Source organism: Diachasma alloeum, unplaced genomic scaffold, assembly GCF_001412515.2.
Source record: "Diachasma alloeum isolate Michigan unplaced genomic scaffold, Dall2.0 Dall_scaffold_00288, whole genome shotgun sequence".
In the NCBI taxonomy this organism is placed as follows: domain Eukaryota; kingdom Metazoa; phylum Arthropoda; class Insecta; order Hymenoptera; family Braconidae; genus Diachasma; species Diachasma alloeum.
The window spans coordinates 457,143-471,067 of NW_021680427.1; the positions used below are offsets into that span (position 1 = coordinate 457,143).

A 13,925-nucleotide genomic window follows, 5' to 3' on the forward strand; every position below is an offset into this window, starting at 1 on the left:
ACTCACACTCGTGAACTTTACGCACGCCGTGCGGAAAACAACCGCTTCACGCACACTAAACCGTTTCGAAAAGTGTACTTTTGGGGCAGGTATCACAACAATTGTATTTTCATCACTCGTGTGTAGAGGAAAATTTTACACACGCTGCCCCAGGTGAGCATTACCAAGGATGACGATGGGAGCAAGCTTGTATAAACCTTGGGTTGGCGAGGCTCAGTGGCTCAGATCTCACCCAGCCTTGTTCTCATTGTCGATATTAGGCTGAAATTAGAGTGATTCACAACGTCATCTACAATTTAGACCTAGACCACGCCGTGAGTATGAAGGCTGAGTACGTCAAGGCTCATCCGAGGTTTAATCAGTCCTCAAGAATAAAGTCTACTTTAAATTCATTTTGGTAATTTTTGGAATATTGGCCATTATTTAACGATAGTGAAAATGTTGGATCCTTTCCACAAAGATAGTCATTAATATCCGCCACATCATCCAAGCTAAGCCCAAACCAGGCCAGCGGCAGCCCTTTGACCACTAGATTGCATAATTATAATTATCCTCATCTGTAATTAATTGACTAATGGATTTTGAACTCATTAATACATCGGCCATATTTTTTTATTCAATTCGTGATAGTTTTATTCTTGGATAAACAAAACACTACCACGTTGTATTTTTATACTCGAGGAAAATATCTCGTCGTAAGAAGTTTCAGATGGCCTAGTGGAAACGCGCTGAACTACGGATTAGAAAGACCGGGATCGAAACCTACGGAGTAGGAGCAATTTTTCGAAATTTTATTGTTAAATGAAAAAATAATGAGAAAAATTCAACAAAAATTGCAGATCGGCCGTACGATACTGGTGTGTCGCACAAATTCACTGGAAAATCTGTAGAATTGATTCACTTTTTTTGGACTTTTCCATTAAAAACACAAATTACGCCCGGAAATTAAATTTGTAAATAATTTTTTGCCTCACATCCATCCCTTGATTCTTAGTAAAAATCCCCAAAACCGATTTCTACCTAATTAATAATACCTAATATTAATGTTTCAGTGCATTAACTGTAATTTTTTCCCTCGAATAAGACAGTTCGGATTTAACTTTGAAACGATATTATAGCATATCAGCCGGGATTCATTTTACCCCTTTTTTTGTGAATAGATGAATAAATTTTGTGTAAATGGATGAAAATATCATACGTTTTACATCCTAAGTGGTACAAGATCTATGAGACTTCAGAAAATCTCGTTTTATGACATGTGAAAGAACAAACCCTTTGCCGCTTTCAAAATTGCTGGTAACAAGAAGTTCCATATGTACTTCAAAGCATAACTTTTTGCAAGTCCTCATGAGACAAGAGTCTCCACTAATAATTGCAGTACTAGAGAAAAGGGTCTAGGTGTTTGTGGAAAACAGTTCCTGGAAGATACTTCAACGGCTTCTCAGTACTCCAATTAGCTGCGACTTACACTGATAGAAAGTTATGTCGTGAATTTTATGTGGAATTTCCGAAAATATTCACTAAAAGCTACTTAGGTACTTTTCTTTTTATTTCAGCATTTCTGAACAATTACAGCTCAATTTGCATACATATTTCTTGTTATAAACATGAGACCATGTGAACTATTTACAGATGTTGTGGTTGCTTAAAATTGACAATATACTTCAAATTTTTATGGAAAATTTGACAAAAAACTGGTTAATTATAACAAGACTGTTTTTATCTAGTCTAATTAGGAATTCTCGTGCGTGATATGATGGAAAAAATTTTTGGTTCATAAGTTTTTGAAACATGATTTGTCTGCAATCATCGTACAGCGGGCATTGCCACAGGACGTGATAGATGTTTTCTTCTTCATAACCGCATTTGCACAGCGACAAGACGATTATACTAATTCGTTCCAGTGATTGTGCTAAACTATAGTGATCGGCTTTGGCCCTATTATATGAAATAATTTCCCTGATTATTTTTTTGCCCTTAAATCAGGGTTTTCTCCTTTCAGTATAATAATATTTGAAGAAGTTTTTACCCTTGTACACTGAGAGAAAAATATGATTCTTCTGACTATATTCCATCACCATCGAACTATAGTCAAAAAGTCCTCAATAATTTTTCATGGGTTACGGTAACTATGGCCGGAGAAGTAATTACTACAATGGAATTTAGTCATTGCTACTATTTTATAGTTCTACTCATGATAGATTTGTCGTGGTTACTTTTGAACTTTGGTTAGTTTAACTGCATTTTGATTTGCAAAAATTACGCTTGTGAAGTTACTACAATGTTATGTGCCGCATACAAAAAAAATCGTATCGTTCACCAAAACTGGATCAACTATTTTCTTATTGTAAATCGAACTTCAAATTTTTTTCTCAGTGTATATTCTCCTATCTCGGTAATCATTCTGAATGTTTTGTTAAAAGATTCTGTCTTAAAATTTCGGCGGAAGTCAGTGTACGAAATCAGTATATCATCATCACTGGAACCATTGGTGGTTTCTCTTGCCAAAGCTAGTTAGGTATCACAAGTTATTTCAAGGACTTGGTTCATCGATGAAATTCCGAATTGGTCGAAAACCCACCGAAAATATGAATTTTAATTGGATTTCTAACTGTGCGGAATATTTCAAAGACGGAAAATCAAATACAATTGATATTCAATTCAAATTCAATGACATAAAGCAGGCTCTTCATTTTTCGATACATGCGATGTTCTGCTACCCAAGAATCTCTCCTACACTAAGAAAAAATACATCCGAACAAGATCTAAAAATATCAGGTTCAAACTCCTGAGGCAATATTAGTTATGCTGATACAAAAAAATGGAAATTTCCGATTTAACGAACACAATGCCTGTTCGCGAATTCTAAATGTTGAAATGAGAATTCCTGAACATCAGGTACACTGTTAGAAAAAAACTGAAATTTCATGGACAGTTGGCTACCAATTTTCAGGACAGTGATTCTGAATACAATTTAGGGGGAAAAATTATGAAATTTCAGGTTTCACTGACAAGTCCGTAAAATTTCAGAATTTTAAGGAGCATAAAGACCCGAATTCCTTAATTTATTTGAATTTCCAATCTAATATGGAGATTTAGTGTCAAATTACATTGAATTTTCAGTGAAATCTGAAATTTCATGATTTTTTTCCACCCAAATCACATTCAGTGTCACTGTCCTGAAAATTCAATAATATATTTACCAGACTTTTCTCGTTTTCTATTCATTTTCAGGGAAAAATGGAACGGAAATTCACAGTTCTATTCAATTTTTCCATGAACTTCCTGAAATTTCAGTGGAATTGGAACACGATAAAAATTTCCGGAATTCGGCATGGAAAATTCAGAGAAAATTTTTTCACAGTGTACATGCAACTGAAAATCAACAGCACGTTTCTAAAAATTGAAACTTTATTTCATTGTGTTGAGGGATATAAAAATGAACTCTATCAATGTCTCTTAAATTGAATCCGATCCATTCGATGTGCGATTACTTTACAAGTAGATGTGAAGTATCAAAACTTTATTCAAGTTCTGCAGTCAGAGAAGAATTTATTTATGCCAAACAAATTTGTTTGACACAAGAATTGAAATGGAGAGGTGATGTCGAAAATTCGAGCACTCATTTATCTCAAACACATTCATTTCGAATGCATAAATTTTTTAATAACGCCGACCACTTGTATGTGAATATCACTGCAGTTCGAATGAATTTCCTATACCACAATGCCTGATAAATAAATATGGCTAAAAGCTCGTAAGATTGATTCTCCCCAAATGGATTCGACATAAAAAAATGCGTTGAAAACACATGCGTTAAAAAATCGGGATCAACCGCTCCGATATCTGTACCAAAGCATGTGAAGGAACAAACCTGTCTGTACCATGATAACGATATCTGTACCATGACCAAAACAATTAGGATTCTAAAAAATACAAACGGAAAAAAATATGAAACTGCAACCACCACCACTCCCAGCTCATCCCAAAACTCCAATTACTCGCAAACTACAGTCATTAAAACTTTATGTTTGTGCATCAAAAGCATTTTAATGAAGAAACAACATTTCTTCATAGAGTTTGATGTTATAATTATATTTGTTGTTGGCTTCAGCGAGGAGATAGCTTAGGCGCAGGTTGTTGAGTATGATGCCATTACCCGAGTACATAGCCTTCTACGTAAACATCCTTCCGGGAAACAATTATGAGAAAATTTCTAGTTCGAAAAATTCACTGTGCACGCAAAAACCGATAAAGACAAATTGACCCCTGCACGGAGAAAAATATTTAACAAAAATTACGTATCCTTTCCGTAATTCCGGAGCGAAATGTGGTTGTAGGAAATTTTACGGGACAGTTAAGGAATTTTTCCAGAGCGTTGCGTAATTTTTATCTGAATGTCCTGTGAAAAATTATAATACGTGTTACACGTACGTGTGAAAAAGTGTAACTTTACGCAATAGAAACACAATATAATCTCTACATGTGATTGTAACTGTAATCAAACATTGATCTCGTCAATCAGAGACGTGCAGGTCTTTGATCATAAACTTAAATTATGCAGTGTATGAATATATGTCGATCCCTACCTCTACACGGAGAGAAATATTCAATAAAAATTACATATCTTTTGAGTAATTCCGGAGCAAAATCTGGTTGTAGAAAATTTTACGGAACTGTCACAGAATTTTTCCAGAGCATTCCGTAATTTTTATCTGAATGCCTTGTAAAAAATTACGGTACCGTCACTTAAATTTTCTGAGTCGATTCCGTAATCGGTGAGCGATTTGTGAGTTCCGTAATTTTTATTGAACATTTATTGCCGTGTGCCCAGCTTTTTCACTTTTGCTCGGACACAAAAATTCAATCAAATTCCAAATTTTTGAATAGCATTGTGATAAGAATTCCTCAACCTATTATGATTTTCAATTGAAAATTTTTCCCATCCAAATTTTAGTCAGTAGATTTGCACCTTTCGACATCACGTGGTACAACCTACAAGGTTTTCAACTTATATTTTTTGCTACCGAATGGAAGCTTTGTAATCGTTCAAATTTCAGTTTTCGATTTTTTGTGTTATATTGACCTAGTATGATTCAAACAGTTCGAAATAGTTATTTTCATCACAAGGTCCACAAAGTATTTTCTGACGAATGTGGCTTTGTAGGCCGAGCCGAAGGCGAGGCCTATAATCACATTCGTCAGAAAATACTTTTTCGTGAGACGACCCGGTAAACCGCGATTCTAACCTCGCTTCGCTCGGTTTGATCGCGGTTTACGGGCCTTCTGACGAAATAGTATATTTCAGCACGTGTGGGGCAATTTCGTCTTTAACGTGTGTGGGGTTTACAGCATGAGCCGAAGGCGAGTGATGTAACCACACACGTTAAGGACAAAATTTCCCCACAAGTACTGAACAAAATTTTATGTCACGAAGCCTGAAACCGGCTGAATTAGACACGAGACGCGAAGCGTCGAGTGTGTAATCCAGCCGGTTTCAGGCATGAGTGGCATAATAGTTATTTGTGTCACAAGGCCCGTAAGTGGAGGTTTGCGATGAGTGAAGTTAGCAGCACGAGGCGTCGGTAAGGTAGGGGGCGAAGCCCCCCCCCCACTGAAGAAAGACCAAATAAACAAAATTGAAAAGAGGGAAATGATAAATTATAAATTCTCAATTAACGGACCGATCTAGGATGAAAAAATGAAGTGGAATGTGTCACAAGGTAAAATTCAACTATTTGTGCTGACGTACTTGCTGCATCGTCACTGGTATTATTCACTTCACTAAAAATGTCTTGTGACTCCTCTTCGCTACTGTCGGGTATAATGAAATTCATTTCGTTCTTTTGTTTAACGGAATTTGTTACGATTTTCCTCGTGAATTTTGGCTTTTGGTGGCAAACTATAGTTCAGCCGCACGAGCTATAGTGTAAGAGGGACTCACTTCACGTCTTACTTAACAGGCCATGGCCCGTAAATCGTGAAATCGGGGCTAGTTTTTACTTACCGGCCCATGGCCTGGTAAATCCCACTTACGGGTTCTAAAACACACCACGAAAACGCCACTTAACGGACATGAATGACAAAAAATTGCATTCATCACACGGTCCAAATGCAATTGTTGGATCTCGTCCGTGCGTGTGTGTGTAGTTTTTCTTCAATTGTTCGCTAATGAATGGATGGAATTGAATCTTTTTTTTTTCTAAATTTCTGTATTATTGAGTCCTATCAATCGCCGTTAATCAAACTTTAATGCATCGATTAGTTTTTTTAATTGTCAATTTTTTTTGAACATCGGTTGTCCCACGATAACTTAAGAAAAATGTACGGAATTGATTGAACGATGGCTTTAAAAAATTGTTTGAATGTTCTTCGGAGCGAACTCGAAGATAAAAGCAATAGCAATACGATATTTTGGTTCATTTGAAAATTTGCAAAAATTTTGTTTTTTCTTGAAAATCAGAGTTCCGGGAATATCTTTGAATATCATCCTTCAAATGAATTCAATCATACACGGAGAGAAATGTTTAGTAAAAATTACGAAACTCACAGTTTGCTCACCGATTACAGAATCGACTAGTGATGCCGTCGAGACTAGTCGAGATATTTTGAAGAGATCATCACGGTCTGGAAAAACATCGCAAGTTTTGGGATCGTCGCAATCTCGAAAGACATTAGATCGGTGGATCTCGTCACAATTCCGGGAGTATTTATCTTGCCTGGATCTCGAGATTTTTGGTTTTTTAAGTTCACGAGACAAGACGAGACAAACATTTGAAAAACAGAAAATACTGAACCTCAGACGTGATGGATTCTTCCAAGTTCGTGACGAGATGCACCGATCCGATCTTTCAAGATTACGAAGATTCCTAAACTTTGGATGTTTTTTTAGACCGTGATGATCTTTCCAAAATAATTCTCGTCTAGTCTCGACGGCATCGCTAGAATCGACTCAGAAAATTTAAGTGACGATATCGTAATTTTTCACAGGAGATTCAGGTAAACATTACGGAACACTCTGGAAAAATTCCGTGATTTTATGTAAAAATTACGTGACAGTTCCGTAAAATTTCCTACAACGACATTTCGCTCCGGAATTACGAAAGAGATACGTAATTTTTATTGAATATTTCTCTCCGTGTAGCTTAAAATGTTTATTTTAATGCTCTTATATGTCGAAGTGAAAAGATGATTACGATAGCTATATTGGTTGATTTGATTTCTATGATAGTTGAAAATTTCGAATTTTTCATTAATTTCCTTGAAAGTGAGCTTCAGGGCGCAAGCGCGTGGGATTTTTTAACCTGAAAAACTTGACATCCTCATTCGTTTGCAACGAAACTGTTGGGAAGTACCTGATAATTTTGCAGCTCTTGTGGGATTATATATGGAAATATTCCGAGACCTTCAAAATTATCGGATATTTCCCGAAAGCTTCCTTATAAACGAATGAAATTATCAAATTCTGCAGGCTAAAAATGGCGAGTGCGCAGCACAAGGGATTTTTGGCAAAACTTGAGACACTTGTTTGTCTATAGGGAAGCTCAAGGAAAATATCCAATGAATTTTAAGAATGTACTACACCCTTTTGGCTTAAATTCACGTTTTTTTCATTTGTCTGGCAAATTATTGATCGGATTGACGCGAAATAATATACCGTTTTTGCGTTTTATCAGTATTGACTGACTCGCGAAGTTTCATGGTAGCGCGCTCATTTTCCTGCATTTTTTCGAAAGTTTTGTGAATTTCCGAAAAGTTTTAGAAAAAATGCAGGAAAATGATTGCACGATTATGAAATTTCGTGAGTCATTAGGTAATGATAAAACGTAAAAACGGTATACACGGAGAGAAATATTCAATAAAAATTACGTATCTTTTCCGTAATTCCGGAGCGAAATGTCGTTGTAGGAAATTTTACGGAACTGTCACGGAATTTTTTCGGAGCGTTCCGTAATTTTTATCTGAATCTCTTGTGAAAAATTACGATACCGTCATTTAAATTTTCTGAGTTGATTCCGTAATCGGTGAGTGAAGTGAGAGTTCCGTAATTTTTACTGAACTATTTCTCTCCGTGTAATTTTTCGTGTCAATTAGTGATGCCGTCGAGAGTACACGATAAATTTTTTGGATAGATCATCACTGCTTGAAAAAATATCAAAAGTTTTGAAATCGTTACAATCCCGAAAGACATTGGACCGGTGCATCTCGTCACGATTTTTTGAGCATTTATTTTGCCTAGGTCTCGACTTTTTCGTTTTTTTCTGTTTTATCGTAACGATATATCGGCGATATAAAAACTGAAAAAAACGAAAAAGTCGAAACCCAGGCAAGATAAGTCCTCCCAAAATCGTGACGAGATGCACCGATCCCATGGTTTTCAAGATAGCGACGATTGCAAAATTTTCGATGTTTTTTCTGACCGTGATGATCTATCGAAATGCGAGGGAATAGAATATCTGTCAAACGAAGGGAAAACAATTGATTGGCTACTGTGGAATTATCAGCTGATACATAAATCACCCATGGCCCGGTGAATTATCGGTTGTAACACCCCGAGACCTTCAAAATTATCGGATAGTTTCCAACAGCTTCGTTGCAAAAAAAGAATCCTTTTTGTTTGTTTATATTTGAAAGGCTATTTAATGTGAGTAAAAAAGCAAATAAAAATCGAATTCAAGTTCAGATAAAAGCTTTATCCCGAGGTATTCGAATGAACCCATTTGTTCCATTCAAATAAAGTTTATCCCATTCAAATAAACTATTTTCCGGCGGAATACGTAGAAAAGAGTAAATTACTCTCGAAAATGGGTGAAATACACGGAGTTGGGGTCGCTTTTCCATAATTGTTTTTTGTGTGACCCTGAATGCTGTGGGAATCTGTTTCCGGCACTGGGTGACCACCTCTCAACCTGTAAAAATAACTTTAGTTTAGGGGACTGTATGGGCACGTGGCTGGGTTAAGCGAGGAGTCGGGGATTTCGCTCAGCTTCTGTTATTCGTGCAATCAGGGAAAACCGCATGAAACAACAGTGGGCGACGATTGTGGGTGTGGTTCAGTATGTTTAACCAGCGGGAAAAAAAATTCATTAAATAGCAATCATCATTATTTATGTTTGTGGAAAAAAAAGAATTTTTTCATCAGTTTGGTTTTGTTCATTTCGAGGTAGTACTTTAATAACTCTGTTAACAGCCTTGGTATTTATTTATGCGGAGCACTCGAGAGTGGATTCGTGAGAGAACGTGCGGTATAAATTGAATATACAACTTTGACCTGAGAATTCGTGGTACCGTTGATGGAAACATGCCGAAATTCTCGGCAATTAGGAATAAATTTGATTTGATTTTGTATTTCACTGTTCGAAAAAAAATGAAATTTTCATAGGCAATTATTTTCTTGAGACAAGTAATTTTTCTTCAATTGTTTAATTCTCCCAAGCATCTCAACTCCATAATATATAGCCCGATAAAGATCTCATGCTTTAAAATATTCTTGTACTTAAGTATGATTTTGTCGCAAATGGACTCACTCAAATCGCGTAGACGAATCGTCAATCGTCAAGTATTTATTGTTTTCATGATTTTTTTGTTATGCAGATCCAATATTTCGGTATGTAATATATTGATGATATAATGCGTAACGATAGTGATAAACAAGAGTTCTCTCGAATTCCGTGAACCGCAAATTTTTTGAGATTAAAACCATTGAAAATAATTTACTTCTCTCAAGTAAATATGGTCTACACATTAGAAAATTGTTCTCTCAGTGTAGGAAGAAAATTCAGAAAAGAAGGTTAGATCTTAGCAACCCTTGCGACTTCTTTTTTTTACGCTTGTGACTCTTGCGAATTATCCTTTTTAGTAATTTTTTTGATTGAACCTCCCTTGTGATCTTTGTGATCTTTTTTTTTACGCTTGTGATTCTTGTAATTTGCCTCTTCTTGGTTTTTTTCTAATGGATCCGGCGTTGTAATTCTCATGATCTTCCTTTCATCTTGAGGGGAGGATCTGGTGAAATCTCGGGTGAAACTCTTAAGTCGCGGATTATTGAAATGAGATTATTCATACGTACAAGATCTATTAGTTTCCTATTCTAAAAAGAACCTACACTTGAAGTCGATAACTACCAATATCTCGCAAGTCTGTCACGCTTATTCCTCATTGGTTCCAGTCGTCTCAGGCGGCAAATTTAATTCATGATTAATTTAATTTTGAGATTTTCAATTATGATTATTACAATTACAGCGCGCTGTAGCGCGCGTTCGGTCTCGTTTATATAAAAACGAAGGATAAGTGCAAAAAAATCAATAGGTTTATTGTTTGTTTTTTCTCCAGCTACTGAAAATTAGATCCAATAAAGATTTATTAATAGTAAAAAACATTTATTTAGTATCAACAAAATTTTGAGTAGCATTTTTTATTTAATTTGGAAAAAAAATTATTTATTACTATTTAAGGCCCGGTTGTACCAAGCCCTGTTATCTAAATAAACCCTGGGATAAAATTTATCCTCGGAGTCAATTATATCGTAGGAGTCATAATTTTTCAATATTTGACCCGAAGAATATTTTTTTTTATCCTATAGCCCTATTTGAATTAACATCCATCGAACATCCAAGTTTACTTTTTTTTTATCTAACGTTTTCTTTACCCAGAGCTGGTGCAACCGGGCCTAAGTGAACTTATTTATGTGATTCAAATAAACTTTATTTGAATTAAATAAATCATTTTTCTAGGTGTGGCACAATCACTGAATTTTAGAACTTTGCATTCGTTGAATTTTACAATTGCAAATCCCTAAAGATAGATCACGCTGTAAATCAATGTCTCCGAAAATCAAGACTTTTTTCTCTCTGTGCGTAAAAGTTTCTTTGTTCTGTCCTTGACACCACTTAGAACCATTAACATCGTCGTCTCATGGAGTCAGAAGAGTTCTTTTTTAATCAAGAATAATATTGTCAGTTCCGTATGATATACATAGCCGAACGCCTGCACTACCGCGATTGCCAAAAAGTTATCCAACCCCCTCCCAAATTCCGTTTCAATTGGGAACCCCCAGCGCACCGAAATTGCTCATGTTATCCCCGAACATCAATGTTGTGTATCCAAATAGTCAGTGACAACTCAATTTATGAAGAGAAAATCATCACTTCTATCGCGTTTATTTTCATGCATCATCGAACTTGCGACTACGCAATTTATTAAGAGGAAAAATCATCAATTTTATCGAAATTTTGCTTTGTCATTATATTCTTTTCAAAAGTTTTTCACTCTTCTCCATTCCAATGATTTTATAAAAACTGGAAATATGCAGGGCAAAAAACTTGAATGGGGTATATTTTATAAGCGATTCAGGTATATTATCCGGATATAAAATATATTTTACTCGGAGAGAATATAAAATTTAAAAATACTACAAATAATATTTGCGATGTGAAATTAATTTTTTACGATTTTGCATAGTAATTTTTAACAGACAGAATAATATAACTTACACCGACGAAAAATTAATTTTCAATGCATTAAAAACGCTCGATTTTTTCACTAATTTTTACTATTGAACGACGAAAAATGGTCCAAATCGTACAAATTTTTACTGTTAAATTGAAATTTTTTCTTACGATTTAAAACTTTCGCTTATACTCTCACGACTCTTATATTTTACTCGATCAAATAGCAGAAATTACTATGTTGACTAGTAAAAGTTGCCGCAGAAGACGAGAGCGTCGATTTTTTTCAATTCTTGGAATCTCCTCCCTCCGTCGTCCACAGGAATTGGTGGGTGGATTTTTCAGAATTATAGAATCTGCCACCTGGCGGATTCTATAATCCAATTGTTCCTCTCCCCTCTCTTCTTTTTCAAAATGAATATATGGGCCACGCACGCGGAGAGAAATGTTCAGTAAAAATTACAGAACTCATAATTCACTCACCGATTACGGAATCGACTCAGAAAATTTAAGTGACGGTATCGTAATTTTTCATAGGAGATTCAGATAGAAATTACAGAACGCTCTGGAAAAATTCCGTGACAGTTCCGTAAAATTTCCTACAACCACATTTCGCTCCGCAATTATGGAAATGATACGTAATTTTTATTGAATATTTCTCTCCGTGTATAAAAATCAAAGAACCAGTACCCTGAACCACTTTAGTCTTAAATTCCATCATTTGTTTATATGACTCGAAATTTAAATATAATTCAGACCCAATTCAATCTAAATAATTTTTACGATGTAAGAAGAGAAAAATGTTATCTAGAGATTAATTTTTGTAAATAATTATTTCTATGAAATCCAACAAAAACCACCGAAGTCCTTTTTACTCTAACACAGAACATTGGATACTTATATTTGAGTGATTACAAAGCTCCCATGCGAGGTCAAAAATTCTATAGAATAGTTTCTATTGGGAATTTGCCCAAAAAAATATGTGCAGTGAAGCGCTGAATTTTTGAATAGAACGGGCGAAAAACCGATAGAATTCTCAATAGAATTTCAATATAATTTTCCGCGAATTCGCTAGGTTTTTTTCCAAATGGTTAAATGTGCGTGGAGTTAAAAATCGAAAACTAAATCGATTGAAATTAAGAGTACTTCAGAAACAATATTATTGTTCATTTAAGAATTGTTCTCTCTCTGTGAACAAAGAATTCGAATAAATGTGTTTAACCTTTTTTCCACTCTTCGTTTGACGTTTAATTGTATTCCCTTTCTGTTTTCCATCAGCCAGAGGGGTTTGTCAGAGAGATCCAGTGGTGGTTAAATCGACAATGATAGAAGCGACTGTTGATCCGTGGCTATGAGCGTTGGGCAAACGGGAATTGCCGAGTTCGGCCCAAAGGCCACAAATCGACACACGAAACTGTTGATCTACCTCGTGTGCGCCCAGTTTGTGGTGCAAGTCACTTGCTTTTTCTATCTTTACGGATACATTACGAGGGTGGACAGTGAAATACATGGAAATCAGATTTCACAACGAGTCGTACGAGAGAAACGAAGTAGCGCACTACCAGTGCCTGAGGAGAATGCAGTTTCCGAGGTATTCAGGGTATGTACATAGCTCCTATTATTTTTTCCGTTCGTAGTTGAGGAGAATATTTCATGTATTATGAATAAATTTGATGGGTGATTTGAATTTCATCGCGAGAAATAATACTGTGAAGTGATTTATTCATTTTTCATATCTTCTTGGCAATGCAATGTAATGATTTCATTTTACTTTGTACGATATTTATTTATTTCACGAGTGGTGAAATATAATGAGCCAATCTCCAACATCTTATCTTGTTGAATTTGAAATTATCACTATAATGAGGGGACAAAAGGGGAGAGCATTGCTTGTTAGGATTCTTTTGCTATAAAAGAATTTTTTTAATTGAGAAAATAGTAGAATTTTGTGGTTTTTTAAATATTTGTCTATAAATTCATCATTAACGGGACAATTCCATATTCTTAAAAAATTAATACAGCGCCCACTCGAACACAGAAATAAAATTCCTGATTTTCAGGTAAAGGTCACTGATTCTTAGGAATCTATCGCCAATTATGGGCGATAGTGAGCACTGACTAAAATAACCTTCACGGAGAGAAATATTCAATAAAAATTACGTATCTTTTCCGTAATTCCGAAGCGAAATGTGGTTGTAGGAAATTTTGCGGAACTGTAACAGAATTTTTCGAGAGCATTCCGTAATTTTTATCTGAATCTCCTGTGAAAAATTACGATACCGTCACTTAAATTTTGTGAGTCCATTCCGTAATCGGTGAGCGAATTGTGATTTCCGTAATTTTTACTGAACATTTCTCTCCGTGTGATTGGCGGTCCTTTTTTATTTGATAACTCTTAAACAAAGCGTCGGACACAAAAATGTTATTAGCGTTTTCGTCTCCAAATGAGCCTCCAAACTACCTTCACGAGGATGACAT

At 35.5% G+C, this 13,925-nt stretch overlaps 1 protein-coding gene across 1 annotated transcript in view; it reads left to right on the forward strand.

Moving 5' to 3' along the window:
• Window positions 1–13,925, forward strand: part of LOC107038799 — a 97,383-nt gene that overhangs the window by 31,532 nt on the left and 51,926 nt on the right. Inside the window, exon 2 of the mRNA XM_015258082.2 lies at window positions 12,726–13,047. Coding sequence (XP_015113568.1) covers window positions 12,799–13,047 — 249 coding nt within the window. The 5' untranslated portion in view covers window positions 12,726–12,798. The remainder of the gene's footprint in view (window positions 1–12,725; window positions 13,048–13,925) is intronic.